The sequence below is a fragment of the Temnothorax longispinosus genome, chromosome 5 (genome assembly GCF_030848805.1).
Source record: "Temnothorax longispinosus isolate EJ_2023e chromosome 5, Tlon_JGU_v1, whole genome shotgun sequence".
Lineage (NCBI taxonomy): Eukaryota > Metazoa > Arthropoda > Insecta > Hymenoptera > Formicidae > Temnothorax > Temnothorax longispinosus.
In genome coordinates, this window is record NC_092362.1 from 12,860,471 (window position 1) to 12,874,641 (window position 14,171).

The following is a 14,171-nucleotide window of genomic DNA, read 5'->3' on the forward strand; positions in this document are numbered from 1 at the left end:
TTTAGTAAAAAAAAACTTGATTTTATTTGTTAACAGTCACACAGTCCAAATTAAGCCACACCTAGGATTGACTGGTCAAATGCCGAAGTGATTTTTCTTTAGTTTCTAACTTTAACCAGCCGTATTAGTTATTCCTAGGATTGACTAGTTAAAAGCCGAAACGCAAAACTTATTTCGGGCTTTGACTAAGACGCTTGGTCGTTCCCCAAGATTGACTAGTCAATCCTAGGAATGCCTGCGTTTCGGGCTTTGACTATAACATATATACTGACAAAAAAATGAAATTAAGCAAACGCAGTAATACTCAATATTTTAACTTCTACTTTAAAAATAAAAAATTCTAATTCTGTGAGAAAATACTCAGTCACTTCTTTATCTAGCAGTCATTAAACTGCTTTCTTATATGTGTAAATTTCTTTATTTATATATAGTTCAAAATTAACAAATTAGAATAATTTATTTTATACAAATTTATTTATAAATAAACTTAAATATATTATTATATTTCTTCTTTTTTCGTTGTTAATTTTCTTTTGAACGCTTTATCAGAAATAAATAAAATTGGTATAATTTAGGTTGTAATTGAATTATCCATCAGATTTATTTCGTAACTTTTTTCAAATAAATGAAGGATTTTAAAGTTATTTTTAAAAGTCATCAAAAAATGTGCTTTCCCGAATTTTTTAAGCTATAACTTTTTAACAAAGCATTCCTCAACCTGTATTTATAGGAACTTTTTTTGCTCCAAATTCAATTTTCTATGACCTATAAGATCCTGAAGTTTTATTGACTTGGAACACTCTATATAATTAATTATAAATATTTTAATAAATACTTTATATACATATATTATATGTTTAAATAAAAAATAAAGTCTTTATCTTATTATCTACCTATACTAGTAACCCAGAAATTAATTGCACAAACACTTTATTAAAACATAAGAATGTAAGTCTATATATAAAGTCACATTGTTTTTGCTTTAATCTTTTATATTTGTTTATTTAGATATAGGATAAAGGAAATTACATAGAAATCATAAAAGTGCTTAAATGTGGATGTTTCCGAAAACTGACGACAGATAAAATTGGATTTATAGCAGTAGAGTGGTAAAAATACTAATCCAAGTGCATGTTACGAAGGCAATATTGTATGTAGCGACCTATCTTGTTATACTTTCTATTTCACATTTTAATACAGTAATTATACAGTAATTAATATCTTACAAAGTTGATAAAAACAGGATACAAAATTTGTCTTTTTTACTCGGATACTTGTCCTTCTAAAATACTATGCCAATTATATTTCTATATATAGAATAATTAAAAGTGAGAATGTAATGGAAGACTGTAATTAAAAAGAAAGCTCCCCGTAACTGATATTACAGATATTAAATCAACCACTCGGTAAAGATGAACAAAACGGAATAAAATGTATAAACTTTTTGAAACTACGAAGATGATTTCAGTACGGAAAAAAGTCTTTTATAAAGTTCTTCAGTTAAATAACTTACCTTACTTCTCAAGAATATTTACTTAAATAAAAGCTACATATACAATACAGATAAAACATATAGCTCGCTATTATCGAGCGCTTATATAGGATATTAACAATGATATGAGTATAAGGAATTAAATGCAGATTTTGAGTAAATTGAAAAGAAATGTTCTTGCAAAATGTTGGAGAATAGTTACCACAATTTACTGAAATTATTAATATGAAATATTGAGATAACTAAACTTTGTGGAATTACAAAATTCCGTTAAGTAAAGCAACTTCTGTTTGAAGTTAAATGCAGAGTAAAGTATTATAATTTATTTGCACTTATATTTACAAAAAAACAAAAAGCTTCATTTTTCATTATAAAGTAAAAAGTTATTTGTATCTTAACATTTTTTTCTTTTTTTGGAGATAAATCCCATTTCTAGATTGAACAAAGAGTTTATTACATGCAATTTTATATGTTTTATTCTGCAAGAGTTCGCACATATACAATAATTATTATAATTAAGTTGATTGCGCATTATTCTCAAACTATAATAAATAATAGCTGATGCAAATGCTGTATGACGTGTCTACTGATTTTCAATAATAAAGATTAGTGTTGTTATGATGTTGCTTATTGCGTTAATTGAACATAGTCAGAGAATAATTTGGTTTTATTGGTTTACGTGTATGTGTGTTTATCAATGTAACCTGTGTATCTGTTTGTATGTGCTCATAATATTATACACATGAAGTATATGGAGGATCTATTACAATGCTCGTATAATTATAAATGCAAGATTAGGATAAATTAATATTAAATGTAAGATAAATTATAGTTGAAAATTAAAAATTAAAAATTTGTTTTAAAATAATTAATTAATATATTCCAGAAACGTAATACAATTTTTGCTATCCGAAAGTTACATTCGATAAAGAGTATGTTGTTAAAGATTAATATAATCTTTAGCAAGACACTTTGCGTATATGCTTAAAAGAGAAAAAATAATAAAGCCATTATTTATTTCGCGTACACGTAACAGGTATCCTCATACTATTTATATTACTATATTCTTTATCAAGTAAGGACATTGTCGTGTAAATTAAATCTTAACAAATCACAATAATTGATTTGTTCTAAAAAGCTTTTGTATTTACATCTCACTAGTAAATAATTATATTATTAATGTTTAAAGTTTATTACAGTAAAATGAAGACATATATATAATAAACGATATAATTAACAACCTTTTATCATAAAGTCTTATCTTAAAAATTAATGCGCAATGCGAGTACTAAGTAAATTGATTAATTGCTCAGAAAAATTCGGTATAAGTAATTTCCTGGTGCATCCATCTCTTAACAAATTAGATAAAAGACTATATACATATAAGACAAAGTACAACTAATAATTACTGATACTCGAATCCGCATCCGGTCATTAGATACTATACGTATAATAATGGAAAATAACATTATCCTTTGATATCTCTAGTACAATGATAAAAGTTATCGTGCGTGCGATTACAAAATCGATATCGTAAAATATTATCGCTACGTGAGAATTAGCGGGTATATCGATATTCCGTTCACATGGCCTTTCCACTCAAACGATATTATCAGCTTTTTATTATTTGCAGCGCATGAAATGTTATCAACGCTTACGCATTACGTTCCGCAAATTCCGATTCTGCTTTCTTCGCTTTCTTTTTCTATTTTGTTTTTTAATATTTATAATAATTCTACGATATATATTTTCCAATAGAAATTATGATAGCTAATATAATAATGCATGCAACCTACTTATTTGATACTATATATATATATACAATATATATATATATGTAGGTCCGGAAGTATGTTCCGGGACTTTTATTTTTTTACATCGGTATATTCCAGGACATTTGGCAGTTTCCAGGACTGTCCTGGAAAAAATTCATGTCCTACGGCACGTTTCGGGACAATTTTTTGAATCTGATTACATATATATGCGTTATATTCCAGGACTGTACATTTCAAAAAACGTAAACAGTCCCGGAACATACCTCTAGACCTACATATATATATATAATGTATATATGTCTGTTTTATTATATTAAAAAACACAGATGTGCACAAAAATATATAATAATTAAATTTTCATGAACAAAAAATCTGTGCTTTAAATTTTGATGATGGATTCTTCAACGTATATTTCAAAAAATTGACTTTATTAAAAAACAGTTACTCTGAATTGACCAAAAAAATTATTCATGGAAAATTAATGGATTTGAAGTAGGAAACCTTGCATACGTACATATATAATATATATATGGAGGGGTAAAAACCATAGTGGTGTAAGTCAAATTTTTAAAAATATTTTCTCGTGTGCATAGATCCAATTTATATATTGTACAAATTGCATCTATGCACACGAGAAAATATTTTTAAAAATTTGACTTACACTACTATGGTTTTTATTCCTCCATATATATATATACATTTTTTAAAAATATTTTTTACTGTTAGTCGATTAATTTTTGCGCTCTATTATTTTGAGAGACACTGCTTTAGTTGTTGTTTAGTTGCATTGATGACTTTTTATCTTGAAGGAGTTAGATAAAAAATTTCATTAAAGAGAGAGAGAGAGAGAGAGAGGTATATATCTTGCGATTAGATATATATAATGTACTCCGCGCAGAATTCATTGCGTTGTGTGCATGAAACTCTACTCAACCGTAATTACATAATGCAGCTATAAAAGAGGAAAGATTCGTTTACTTTACAACAGTTGATCTTACAGTAAGTGTTTGAGAAATCTGTATTAGTCTAAACGTAAGCATTTGTGCCAATGAATTACTAGTAAGTACGCAAATTTGTAGAAATAATTTTATTGCTAGTTACCATTTTACAAATTTTATAATAATACAGTAACAAAAATTGAGTTACTGTTACATCGAGATGTCTCAAGATACCTTTTTATATACAATACTCTATATACAATACAAATCGATGTTAAAACGATAATAAAAGACACATGATGTACTCTAATATATTAAAGTGATAAATTATATAATTTATTTTACTTTTAGAAAATTAGAAAAAATATATTTAAAACATTGTTAAACGTATCGTAATAATTTTCTGTAATTTTATTTTATTTTGATAAATAAATTATCACAATTTATAATTTTGAGATTGTTATTGATTGTGATGTTAAGATATAACGAACAACTGTTTATACAGATGTCTCGCAGCTTACATAATACATCGCAAGGTTGTTTGCAATTTCAGTCCAACTTGAGTTAATAGAAAATCCTTGTAAATAAGTTAGAAAAAGTATATCTGAATCAAAAAGGTTTCAGGTTTTATTTACGTTTTTCTCCCGACTGCTGCCAACCTTCGGTTGTGCGGGGAGTATGCGTTTCACCGAGGCCAAATCTTTGTTATTTGATAAAATGTTTCTAAAATAAATCTGCAGATTATATTTTGTTTTGTAATATTGCAATACAAGTTTAAAGAGTTTCATCAGACATTATAATCGACAACAAAGCTCAAGAGCTATTAATATTTAAAGACATATGATTTGTTATTAAAGATATTATATTTTTTGTAGCATTAAAAGAACAACTTAAATCAATATGTCCAACAAATAAAGTTTCAGTCATTAATCAAGCCATTAGTTACTTTCAAAATTAACAATTATCTTAAATTTGTTTTATTTTCGATAAGTCTAATGTTAAGGTAGTTGTATCACAAAACCCATTTTCATAGGAATCTTTTAAAATTTGAACAGCATATTAATGCAAACACGCTCTACACACACGTGCAAGTAGAAAAAGCTTGACTATACCAAAGTTGAAATAATGGAAATCAAACTTAGCACTTTTTACATGTATCGTAGGACGAAAACGGCTTCCTATATCACGTTTGTAATTGTAGCGATCAAACTACTCATAGGATTTTAATGAAAAACAAAGAGATGACAAAAGAGACTTGTAAAAATATTCTTACAAAAATACAAAACCCTTATCTATTTAAAGAATAAAATAAATTTTCGCCAGTAATAAAATAAAATCAGTGTTTAATGATCGGCCTGACTGGCAATATATTAAAAATTATAACGACGTTTCGACCTCTATTTTGGGTCCTTATCAAGTTTATGCTGAAAAATATAAATTGCCGGTAATACATATAAAAAAGGGGGAACAATGCAAATTACGTATTCTACTTACATGGATCAATGTGCGTCAAACAATATAAAATTAATCATCGTTACGTTTTAACAAGGCGGATGGAAAACAGATATAAATTTTGTGAGGCATGACCGTCACGTATAGCGCCTGACGAACGACTGATATACATTGTGTCGTCAAGAATAATCACAAATACATAAAATAACATAGAGTGTAAAGTTTAAAGAGTAGCGATTATACGATCGTAAACCAACGGTAAGTTTTCTGTGTCCTTCTGCAAATTTATAGCGTCTGTATGCTTTTTGATTAATATCATTTCAGCCGTTTCACGTTTTTTGACATACTGTTCCCTGTGCAAGATCGTGGCCTCTTGCCATTTAACTCTTGCCATGAACAGACATGATTACAATCTGCAAATGAATTCGCTCCTTAATGACTCTTCCACATACAGAAAACTAAACAAAGATCCGATAAAGAAAATTACTTCAAAACTTAATTGTCTGGTGAAGTCATGGCTAAACAACGATATTATTGACAAAAGTGTTTACAACCTACTCAATTGTACGAATGGCAACCTTCCGCGCTGCTATAGACTACCAAAAATCCATAAGGATGGCTACGCATAATTGTATCGGCCATCGGCAGCCCACTATACAATATCGCTTCCTATATACACAACATTTTAGACAAAGCACTCATGAAACCGAATTCGTATGTTAAGGACAGTTGGTCGTTTGTGAAAAGCATGAAAAATTACAGCATTCCTCCTGATTACATCCTGGTCTCTTTCGATGTTGTTGCTCTGTTCACGAACATACCCATTGAGCTTGTTTTGACCGGAATCGAAAAAAGGTGGGTTGCAATTTCGCGAGAGACTCGGATGAGTCTTGATCAGTTCTTGCATGCGATTAGGCTGATTCTCGAGTCTACTAGTTTTTCTTTCAATGGGGAATTTTTTGAGCAGATTTTTGGTAGTCCAATGGGTTCCCCCCTTTCACCGATTTTGGCGGACATTGTAATGGATGATTGTGAAACCAGCTGCCTTCAATCCTTTGACTTTCAGATTGCGATATTTCTACGTTATGTCGATGACATTTTTATGTGTATTCCGCGATCACGACTTGACGATGTTGTCCGTACTTTCAATAATTACCATCCGCGTCTCAAATTCACGTATGAATTAGAGAGAGACAATTGTTTGAATTTCTTAGACACGTCGGTCTTCAGAAACGATAATTGTTTAGCCACCAACTGGTATCGTAAACCAACGTTTTCTGGCCGTTATATTAATTACTTCTCCAGTCATCCTTTAAAATATAAGATTAATACCATCATCAACTTGGTCGATCACGCCATACTGCTGTCGGACGTACAGTTTCATAACGATAACATCAATTTGATAAAAACTATTTTACTGAACAATTGCTTTCCGGCCCCTCTCGTTGATAAACATATTCGAAGAAGACTTGCTGAAATTGATAAACGGTCAAATAACGATAAATCTGACAACCGTATGAATAGCGCTAATATCCCTGATCTCAAAAATTATATTCCTATCTCGTATGTTAAAACTTTTAGTGAGGGTTTACGACGCATTTTCAGCAATTACGGTTTGAGTACCTTGTATACCGTTCCTAAGAAACTAGACGCACTAATTAAAAAAAGGAAGGACAAATTAGAGATCATGAAACACACGGGCGTTGTCTACAAATTAGATTGCTCGGATTGCAATGCTTGTTACATTGGCCAAACCAAGCGCCACTTAGAAACTCGCGTTAAAGAGCATCGTGCAGACATTAACAAGCACTCCAGTCAGCAATCGGTTGTAAGCAAGCACAGAATCGATTTTGATCATAATTTTAAATGGCAAGAGGCCACGATCTTGCACAGGGAACAGTATGTCAAAAAACGTGAAACGGCTGAAATGATATTAATCAAAAAGCATACAGACGCTATAAATTTGCAGAAGGACACAGAAAACTTACCGTTGGTTTACGATCGTATAATCGCTACTCTTTAAACTTTACACTCTATGTTATTTTATGTATTTGTGATTATTCTTGACGACACAATGTATATCAGTCGTTCGTCAGGCGCTATACGTGACGGTCATGCCTCACAAAGTTTATATCTGTTTTCCATCCGCCTTGTTAAAACGTAACGATGATTAATTTTATATTGTTTGACGCACATTGATCCATGTAAGTAGAATACGTAATTTGCATTGTTCCCCCTTTTTTATATGTATTACCGGCAATTTATATTTTTCAGCATAAACTTGATAAGGACCCAAAATAGAGGTCGAAACGTCGTTATAATTTTTAATATATTGCCAGTCAGGCCGATCATTAAACACTGATCTTATCTATTTAGTTTTGAAGCAATTGTTACACAAAGTACACAATTTCTCATAGCGATGTACGCATACGACAGCTAACCTGTAAAGATCTTGCAACACTGCGCATATGAAGATTAGATATATATGTAGTTCAGACTACATTGCCGCTAAGGCTTTAAGTCTTTTCTTTAATACTTTTTTTTTCATTAATCTTCCTTTGTAACGTTCAACAGACATTTTCGCTTCTATTTCTTCTATTTATTCAAAATAACCTCGATAGCATACTGGTATACTGACATTACTGACGCGAGTGAAAACAGTAAAAACAGTACAAGTTCAGTCAAAAGTTTTACACAGATAAGTAGAGTTTTCATACATTATCGTATTGCAGTGTGACCATTATTTTTGACTAATACTGTCGCGATACAACTACCTTAAACTTCCATCTTTTGTTTCTTACGGTTTTTAAAATAAACTTAAATACGATTAAGATGCTATTTATTTATAGAATAATCCTCTATGCAAATACTATTAGATACATATTTATTGACGTTACCGCGCATAAATAACACAGGCACACAAAAAAATTGTTATGTTTGATCCGGAGATTAGACCATGATATTCTTATGTATTTTGACACTCTGAAACCGAATTTGATGTCCAAATTGTTCCATCACGTCACAATTTTTTTTCGACGGAAAATAGCTTGATTTATCAGTATTTTTGTGTGCCTGTGTAATTATTTATAATTCATTTTTAAGATCTAACAAAGATGAACAAGAACGGTGTAATAACGCTTTGCACGATACTACTATCGTCCAATCTCGCATATAGTGAATCTAGTCCAAAATGGTGGCAGTCAATGTCTCTTTATCAAGTTTATCCCAGAAGCTTCAAGGATAGTGATGGTGATGGTGTCGGAGATCTTAAGGGTATGTTTTTTCATTTGCAATAAAATTCTAGAAAAATGTATTGTAATTTCCATAATATAGAGATAATATAGAGCAATACAATTATATGTAAAATAAAAATATATAATTTTAAATATTAAAATAATGTAGCATTTAAAAAAGACTAGACTTCCGTATGCGACCCCCCTCCGATTTTGTTCTACTTTTGTAGGCATGGCACGCAGTACATACTGTAGGCCAGTCATATTAGACTAATTTATGGGGTTAACCTTCCAATTAATCTTTCCAGGTTGCAACCACCATGAATTGCTTTGATTTGAGGTGCTGTAAGTGTGATTTATTTTGCTTCGCAATGCGCATACGCATTATAAAGTTATTAACAATATTATCAACAAAAAACGCAATTTTTTTTATCTTTTCTTAAATATCTCGAAAACTAAGTAAGATAGAGTAACTAACTATACGTACCTTTTTTGTAGAGCGTAAAATTATGTACAATAATGATCTGAACAACGTTTATCGTCAAGTCAGTCGTTTAGCTTGCACGCGCCGTCAAAGTCTGAGACTTAGATCCCGAAAACCCTCGATTTCATGGTTTTTTTTATGTTGCGTCGGTAATTTTTTTCCGTCATTTAAAATGGAATTAAAAATTCCAAAAAAATCACACGTTATCAGAGAACTACAAAGAATACTTTTCAGAGTGTAACCAATTTTTTAGACCCTTTTTCTTTAGTTTGTAGCTATATAAGCAAAAAATTTTGATTTTTTGGAATAAGTCTTAGTTTTTTGCTGTTTTCAGGCCTTAGATAGAATGTTATAAATAATGTGAATAAATTTTTTAAAAACATTTTTTGAGTTGAAATGAGACGACGAGTACAACGAATATAACATGTTTTTCTAATTGTTTATAATAATTTTTAAGTAAACAATTTGTTAATAAATAAGTAAAAATGAAAGAATGTGTTGAAAACGGCTTTGCAATATGGTTCAATAATAATGTGCAAAAAATTACGTAAATTTTAATAAAAAACAATTATTTTAGTGAAAAACAAGCGTTATCCGATCGACCTGTGCGCAATATTGGATAACTTTGCGCGTCAATAAAAAAATCAGCGTTTGTCGTACGAAAAAAATACAAGGGTCTTTTTTTGTTACTTTCGTCCACAACAAGATGCATACGACAAAATTTGTCTCAAATAAATTCTAAAGCCTGAAAACAGCAAAAAACTAAAACTATTCCAAAAAATCAAAATTTTTTGCTTACATAGCTACAAACTAAAAAAAAAGGTCTAAAAATTTGGTTACACCCTGAAAAGTATTGTTTGTAGTTCTCAGATGATGTGTGATTTTTTTTAGAATTTTTAATTCCATTTTAAATGACGGAAAAAATCACCGACGCAACATCAAAAAAACGATGAAATCGAGGGTTTTCGGGATCCGAGTCTCTTTGACGGCGCGTGCAAGCTAAACGACTGACTTGACGATAAATGTTGTTCAGATCATTATTGTACATAATTTTACGCTCTACAAAAAAGGTACGTATAGTTAGTTACCCTATCTTGCTTAGTTTTCGAGATATTTGAGAAAAGATAAAAAAAATTGCGTTTTTTGTTGATAATATTGTTAATAACTTTGTAATGCGCATGCGCATTGCGAAGCAAAATAAATCCCATTTACAGCACCTCAAATCAAAGCGATTCATGGTGGTTGCAACCTGGGAAGATTAATTGGAAGGTTCGATGTCTAATATGACTGGCCTACTGAAAGAAGTTGAAAGCCCCAGTGCTAACTTGCAAAAATGACTATACTTTTTTAATATTCAAATTTTTATTATTTAGCTAGATTTTGGATTTTTGGACTGCGAATGCAAAAGATTGGTTTTTTGGATAACTAAGTAGGTCAGTGCGTACGTTAGAACGTAGTTTAGCTTTATAAAAGTAGAATTCGAAATGTAAGTTATATTTTTGTGGCAACTGGATTAGTTATCTATCACATCGTGCGTCATTGGAGCGCTGTGATAGCTGGATTAGCTATCTAAGTACTACGGGTGCTTTCCATTTATTAACACTTTCCATTTATCGGCACAAATATCGTTCTATCTTTCTTTGCATTCAATGAGTAACGAAGACAGAAGAACACTTGTGTCGACTTGTTTCAGTAAATAGAGAGCTTATATCACGTGCTTTTGAAGTGTGTGCATGCACCTGTTACAAAGTGCAAATAATTTTCGCTAGAGGGCCGTGTGATGGTAAACTTTCGTATAAATAAGAATTAATTGGGGTTATATATTTGAACGCTTCCAAATAATAAGACTCAACAATTTTCTTTTTAGTGTTGGTTTTATAACGGTATCGCTATGAGAAGATTTTGCGTAATTATCGAGTGAGTTTGAATGCTAACTTGTGTTTATTTTCAGCTTTTGATCAACCAAATTTTAATTTCAAGTTTTTAGAAATATAGATTTAGAGTTGGATTAGTTTTTTTATGTGAGAGAGGGGCGACGCTTACAAGGGATGGAACCTACACTGCATTCACGCATACACTTTTCCATCCACACAATTGCAATGAAGGGTGGACCTCGCTTCCTTTGTTTACAGGGCGAAATGAGGTCTATTATTGTAATTTTACGTGGGTTTTTAACTTTCCATGCGAAGAAAAGATATTGTGCATAAGCAGTCAAAAAATCCACAAATTAGCAAAATAATAAAAATAATTTAAATGTTTAAGAAAATAGTCATTTCCGCAAGTTGGTACTGGGGCTTTCGACTTCTTCTAGTACGTACTACGTGCCTGCCAAAGTAGATAAAAATTGGAGGGGAGTCGCATACGGAAGTCTTACCCAACAACAAATTTTTTATCAAATACGGAATCAATGTAAAAAATCTTTGACTCAATTAATAAAGTTTCCCCCTCCTCTCCTGATATTTCGAAACATATTAATTATATGTTGTAAATTTTTTATATTTTATATTAATTTATACTTTGACAATTTAAATCGATTACAAAACATATATAAGAAAAAGTTAAGTACGTTTGAAAAAAAAATTAAACGTTTATTTATTTATTTAATCATCAATTTATTTATTTAATCGCACATTAAAAGATTAGCAGAAAAATATTTCATAAATATAATAAAATTTAAAAATTGTTGTACGCAGGTATTATAAGCAAATTGGAACATCTTGCCGAGTCAAATGTCGATGCTTTCTGGTTATCTCCGATTTATCCGAGCCCGATGGTCGATTTTGGCTATGATATTTCCGATTTTCGCAACATCGACAAGAGGTTTGGTACTATGAAGGATTTCGAGACGCTCTCAAAGGCCGCGCATGATGCGTCGATGAAAATTATCATGGATCTTGTTCCCAATCACTCGTCGGACAAACACGAATGGTTCCAAAAAAGTTTGCAAAGCATAGAACCTTACACCGATTATTACATATGGCATAAAGGCAAGGTGCTGCCTAATGGAACAATTACGGTGCCGAATAATTGGGTAAGTAATTAAGGTAACCCGAAGCTTACGTCCGTAACATGACTAAGGACAACGGAGACTGACGACGCGAGAGTTGTGCTTTGTGAATGGACGACGTTGTTAAAGTCGATAAATTAATCCAAGTCCGAATACGCGAGTTTATTATACAGTATTATATATAATACACATGCACACGTAAGCACATTTACTTGCAATGTGAAATAACTCATCCAAACTGAGCAATGCTACTAATACCCCGACTAGTATAAACGCAACGTTCTTTCGAATATCCTTGGTATACTTGACGTTTTATAAATGTAGCTTTAAATGCATAATCGGATATAAAACGGAATGATTGAACGATTATCTGCACGTATAGGTGAGCGTGTTCGGTGGATTAGCATGGACCTGGCGTGACGAACGACAAGCATATTATCTCCATCAATTTGCACCGGAGCAGCCCGATCTCAACTATGAAAACAAGAACATAGTGAACGAAATGAAGGTATATAGCACGAAATAACTATCGTAATTAAGTTTGTCTCAATGTTCCTCATCCTATTCCTTATTTTGATAAACAAATTAGTTTTTATATAAAGTTATAATTTTATATTAATATAATATATGTTGCAAAATTACAATTGTAGTCTCATGAGTCTCATAGTACGAATCACATAAACGCTAGAGATCGCGGTAAATTTCCAATTATTTATACTTATTGTTAAAAGATGGCTTGTCAACCGAACAATTTTCATATTTAATAATTTTGAGGCAAAATTCCCCCGATAAGTGACTCACGTGCACCTCGATATGAAAAGAAATTATCAGTAAATAAAATATCTAATTCTCTCGATTAGAATCAGAACTTGAATCGTTGAATCAAAACTGATATCGGATTATCTTGTTATCTCGTGTTGTCTTGGGTAATCAGTGATTGCTAACAGCACAACAGCAAAGCAGCATGCAACGTCGCATTTGTTTTTTTTACACCAAGGGTAATTAACTCGCGGGTGACATATCAAGGCCTGTTAAAATATATGTAAAATGGACGGACAAGTGTAATTAGCTGATGCTCGAACGCAATGAGCGTAAAATTATGATCGCGGAATAAATCAGGAAGCGGACGTACAATTTGCCAATTTTTCAAAAGTGTGGACATTTAAAATATCGCGCATCCAATGCACATTAATGCGATTTCATGAGGAAGATGATCGATAATGATCGTCCAACTGTACGGTGACAAATGTCCAGCGGGCATAATGCGAGATAATTATGATCAATTTAACAAACAAAAGTTTGCCGAGCTGAAATAACAACTTTTAAACAAATTATTTGCATATTGTACTTAATTAAAAGCTGTGGAAATTATCGTGCAGTGAATAGCGCGGTAAGCTCGCGTGACGCAATCTGCAATCATTTTTAAATAGCCTTAAAAATTTGACGAAATTTCAAGTCATGTAAAATGTGTCTTTCGTTTGTTTTGTTATTTACGTAACAACAATTTTTTGTGATTATCCTATTCCGTATATTTACTCGTGCATGACAGATGTCGAGGTTTTATTCAATTTCTTTCCTTTTGCAAAATTGTTCACTAACGGCAAGATGCTTCCTTTTATCGCAGCCTCAAATACCCTTCAAATCCCTTATGTCACACAATTTTCTCGGAACATACCATTCATAAAATAAAGCCAAATGGAACTGAGAAGCAACTACAGTAACTCATTTATTCTTTTTTGTAAACGTATTATCTTTGATATTAGCTAATCGGGAATGACTTTTGTTCAATT

General features: G+C 31.3%; 1 protein-coding gene across 3 annotated transcripts in view; it reads left to right on the forward strand.

Moving 5' to 3' along the window:
* The first annotated feature begins 4,134 nt into the window (after positions 1 to 4,134).
* Positions 4,135 to 14,171, forward strand: part of LOC139812860 (alpha-glucosidase-like) — a 16,905-nt gene continuing 6,868 nt past the window's right edge. The window contains exons 1-4 of one of the 3 annotated variants that reach the window (XM_071777965.1): positions 4,135 to 4,266; positions 8,760 to 8,930; positions 12,068 to 12,405; positions 12,764 to 12,889. In XM_071777965.1, coding sequence (XP_071634066.1) covers positions 8,771 to 8,930; positions 12,068 to 12,405; positions 12,764 to 12,889 — 624 coding nt within the window. In that variant the 5' untranslated portion in view covers positions 4,135 to 4,266; positions 8,760 to 8,770. Of the gene's footprint in view, positions 4,327 to 7,741; positions 7,862 to 8,759; positions 8,931 to 12,067; positions 12,406 to 12,763; positions 12,890 to 14,171 lie in introns of those variants that run through there. The other 2 variants (XM_071777966.1, XM_071777967.1) reach the window with 2 other exon arrangements.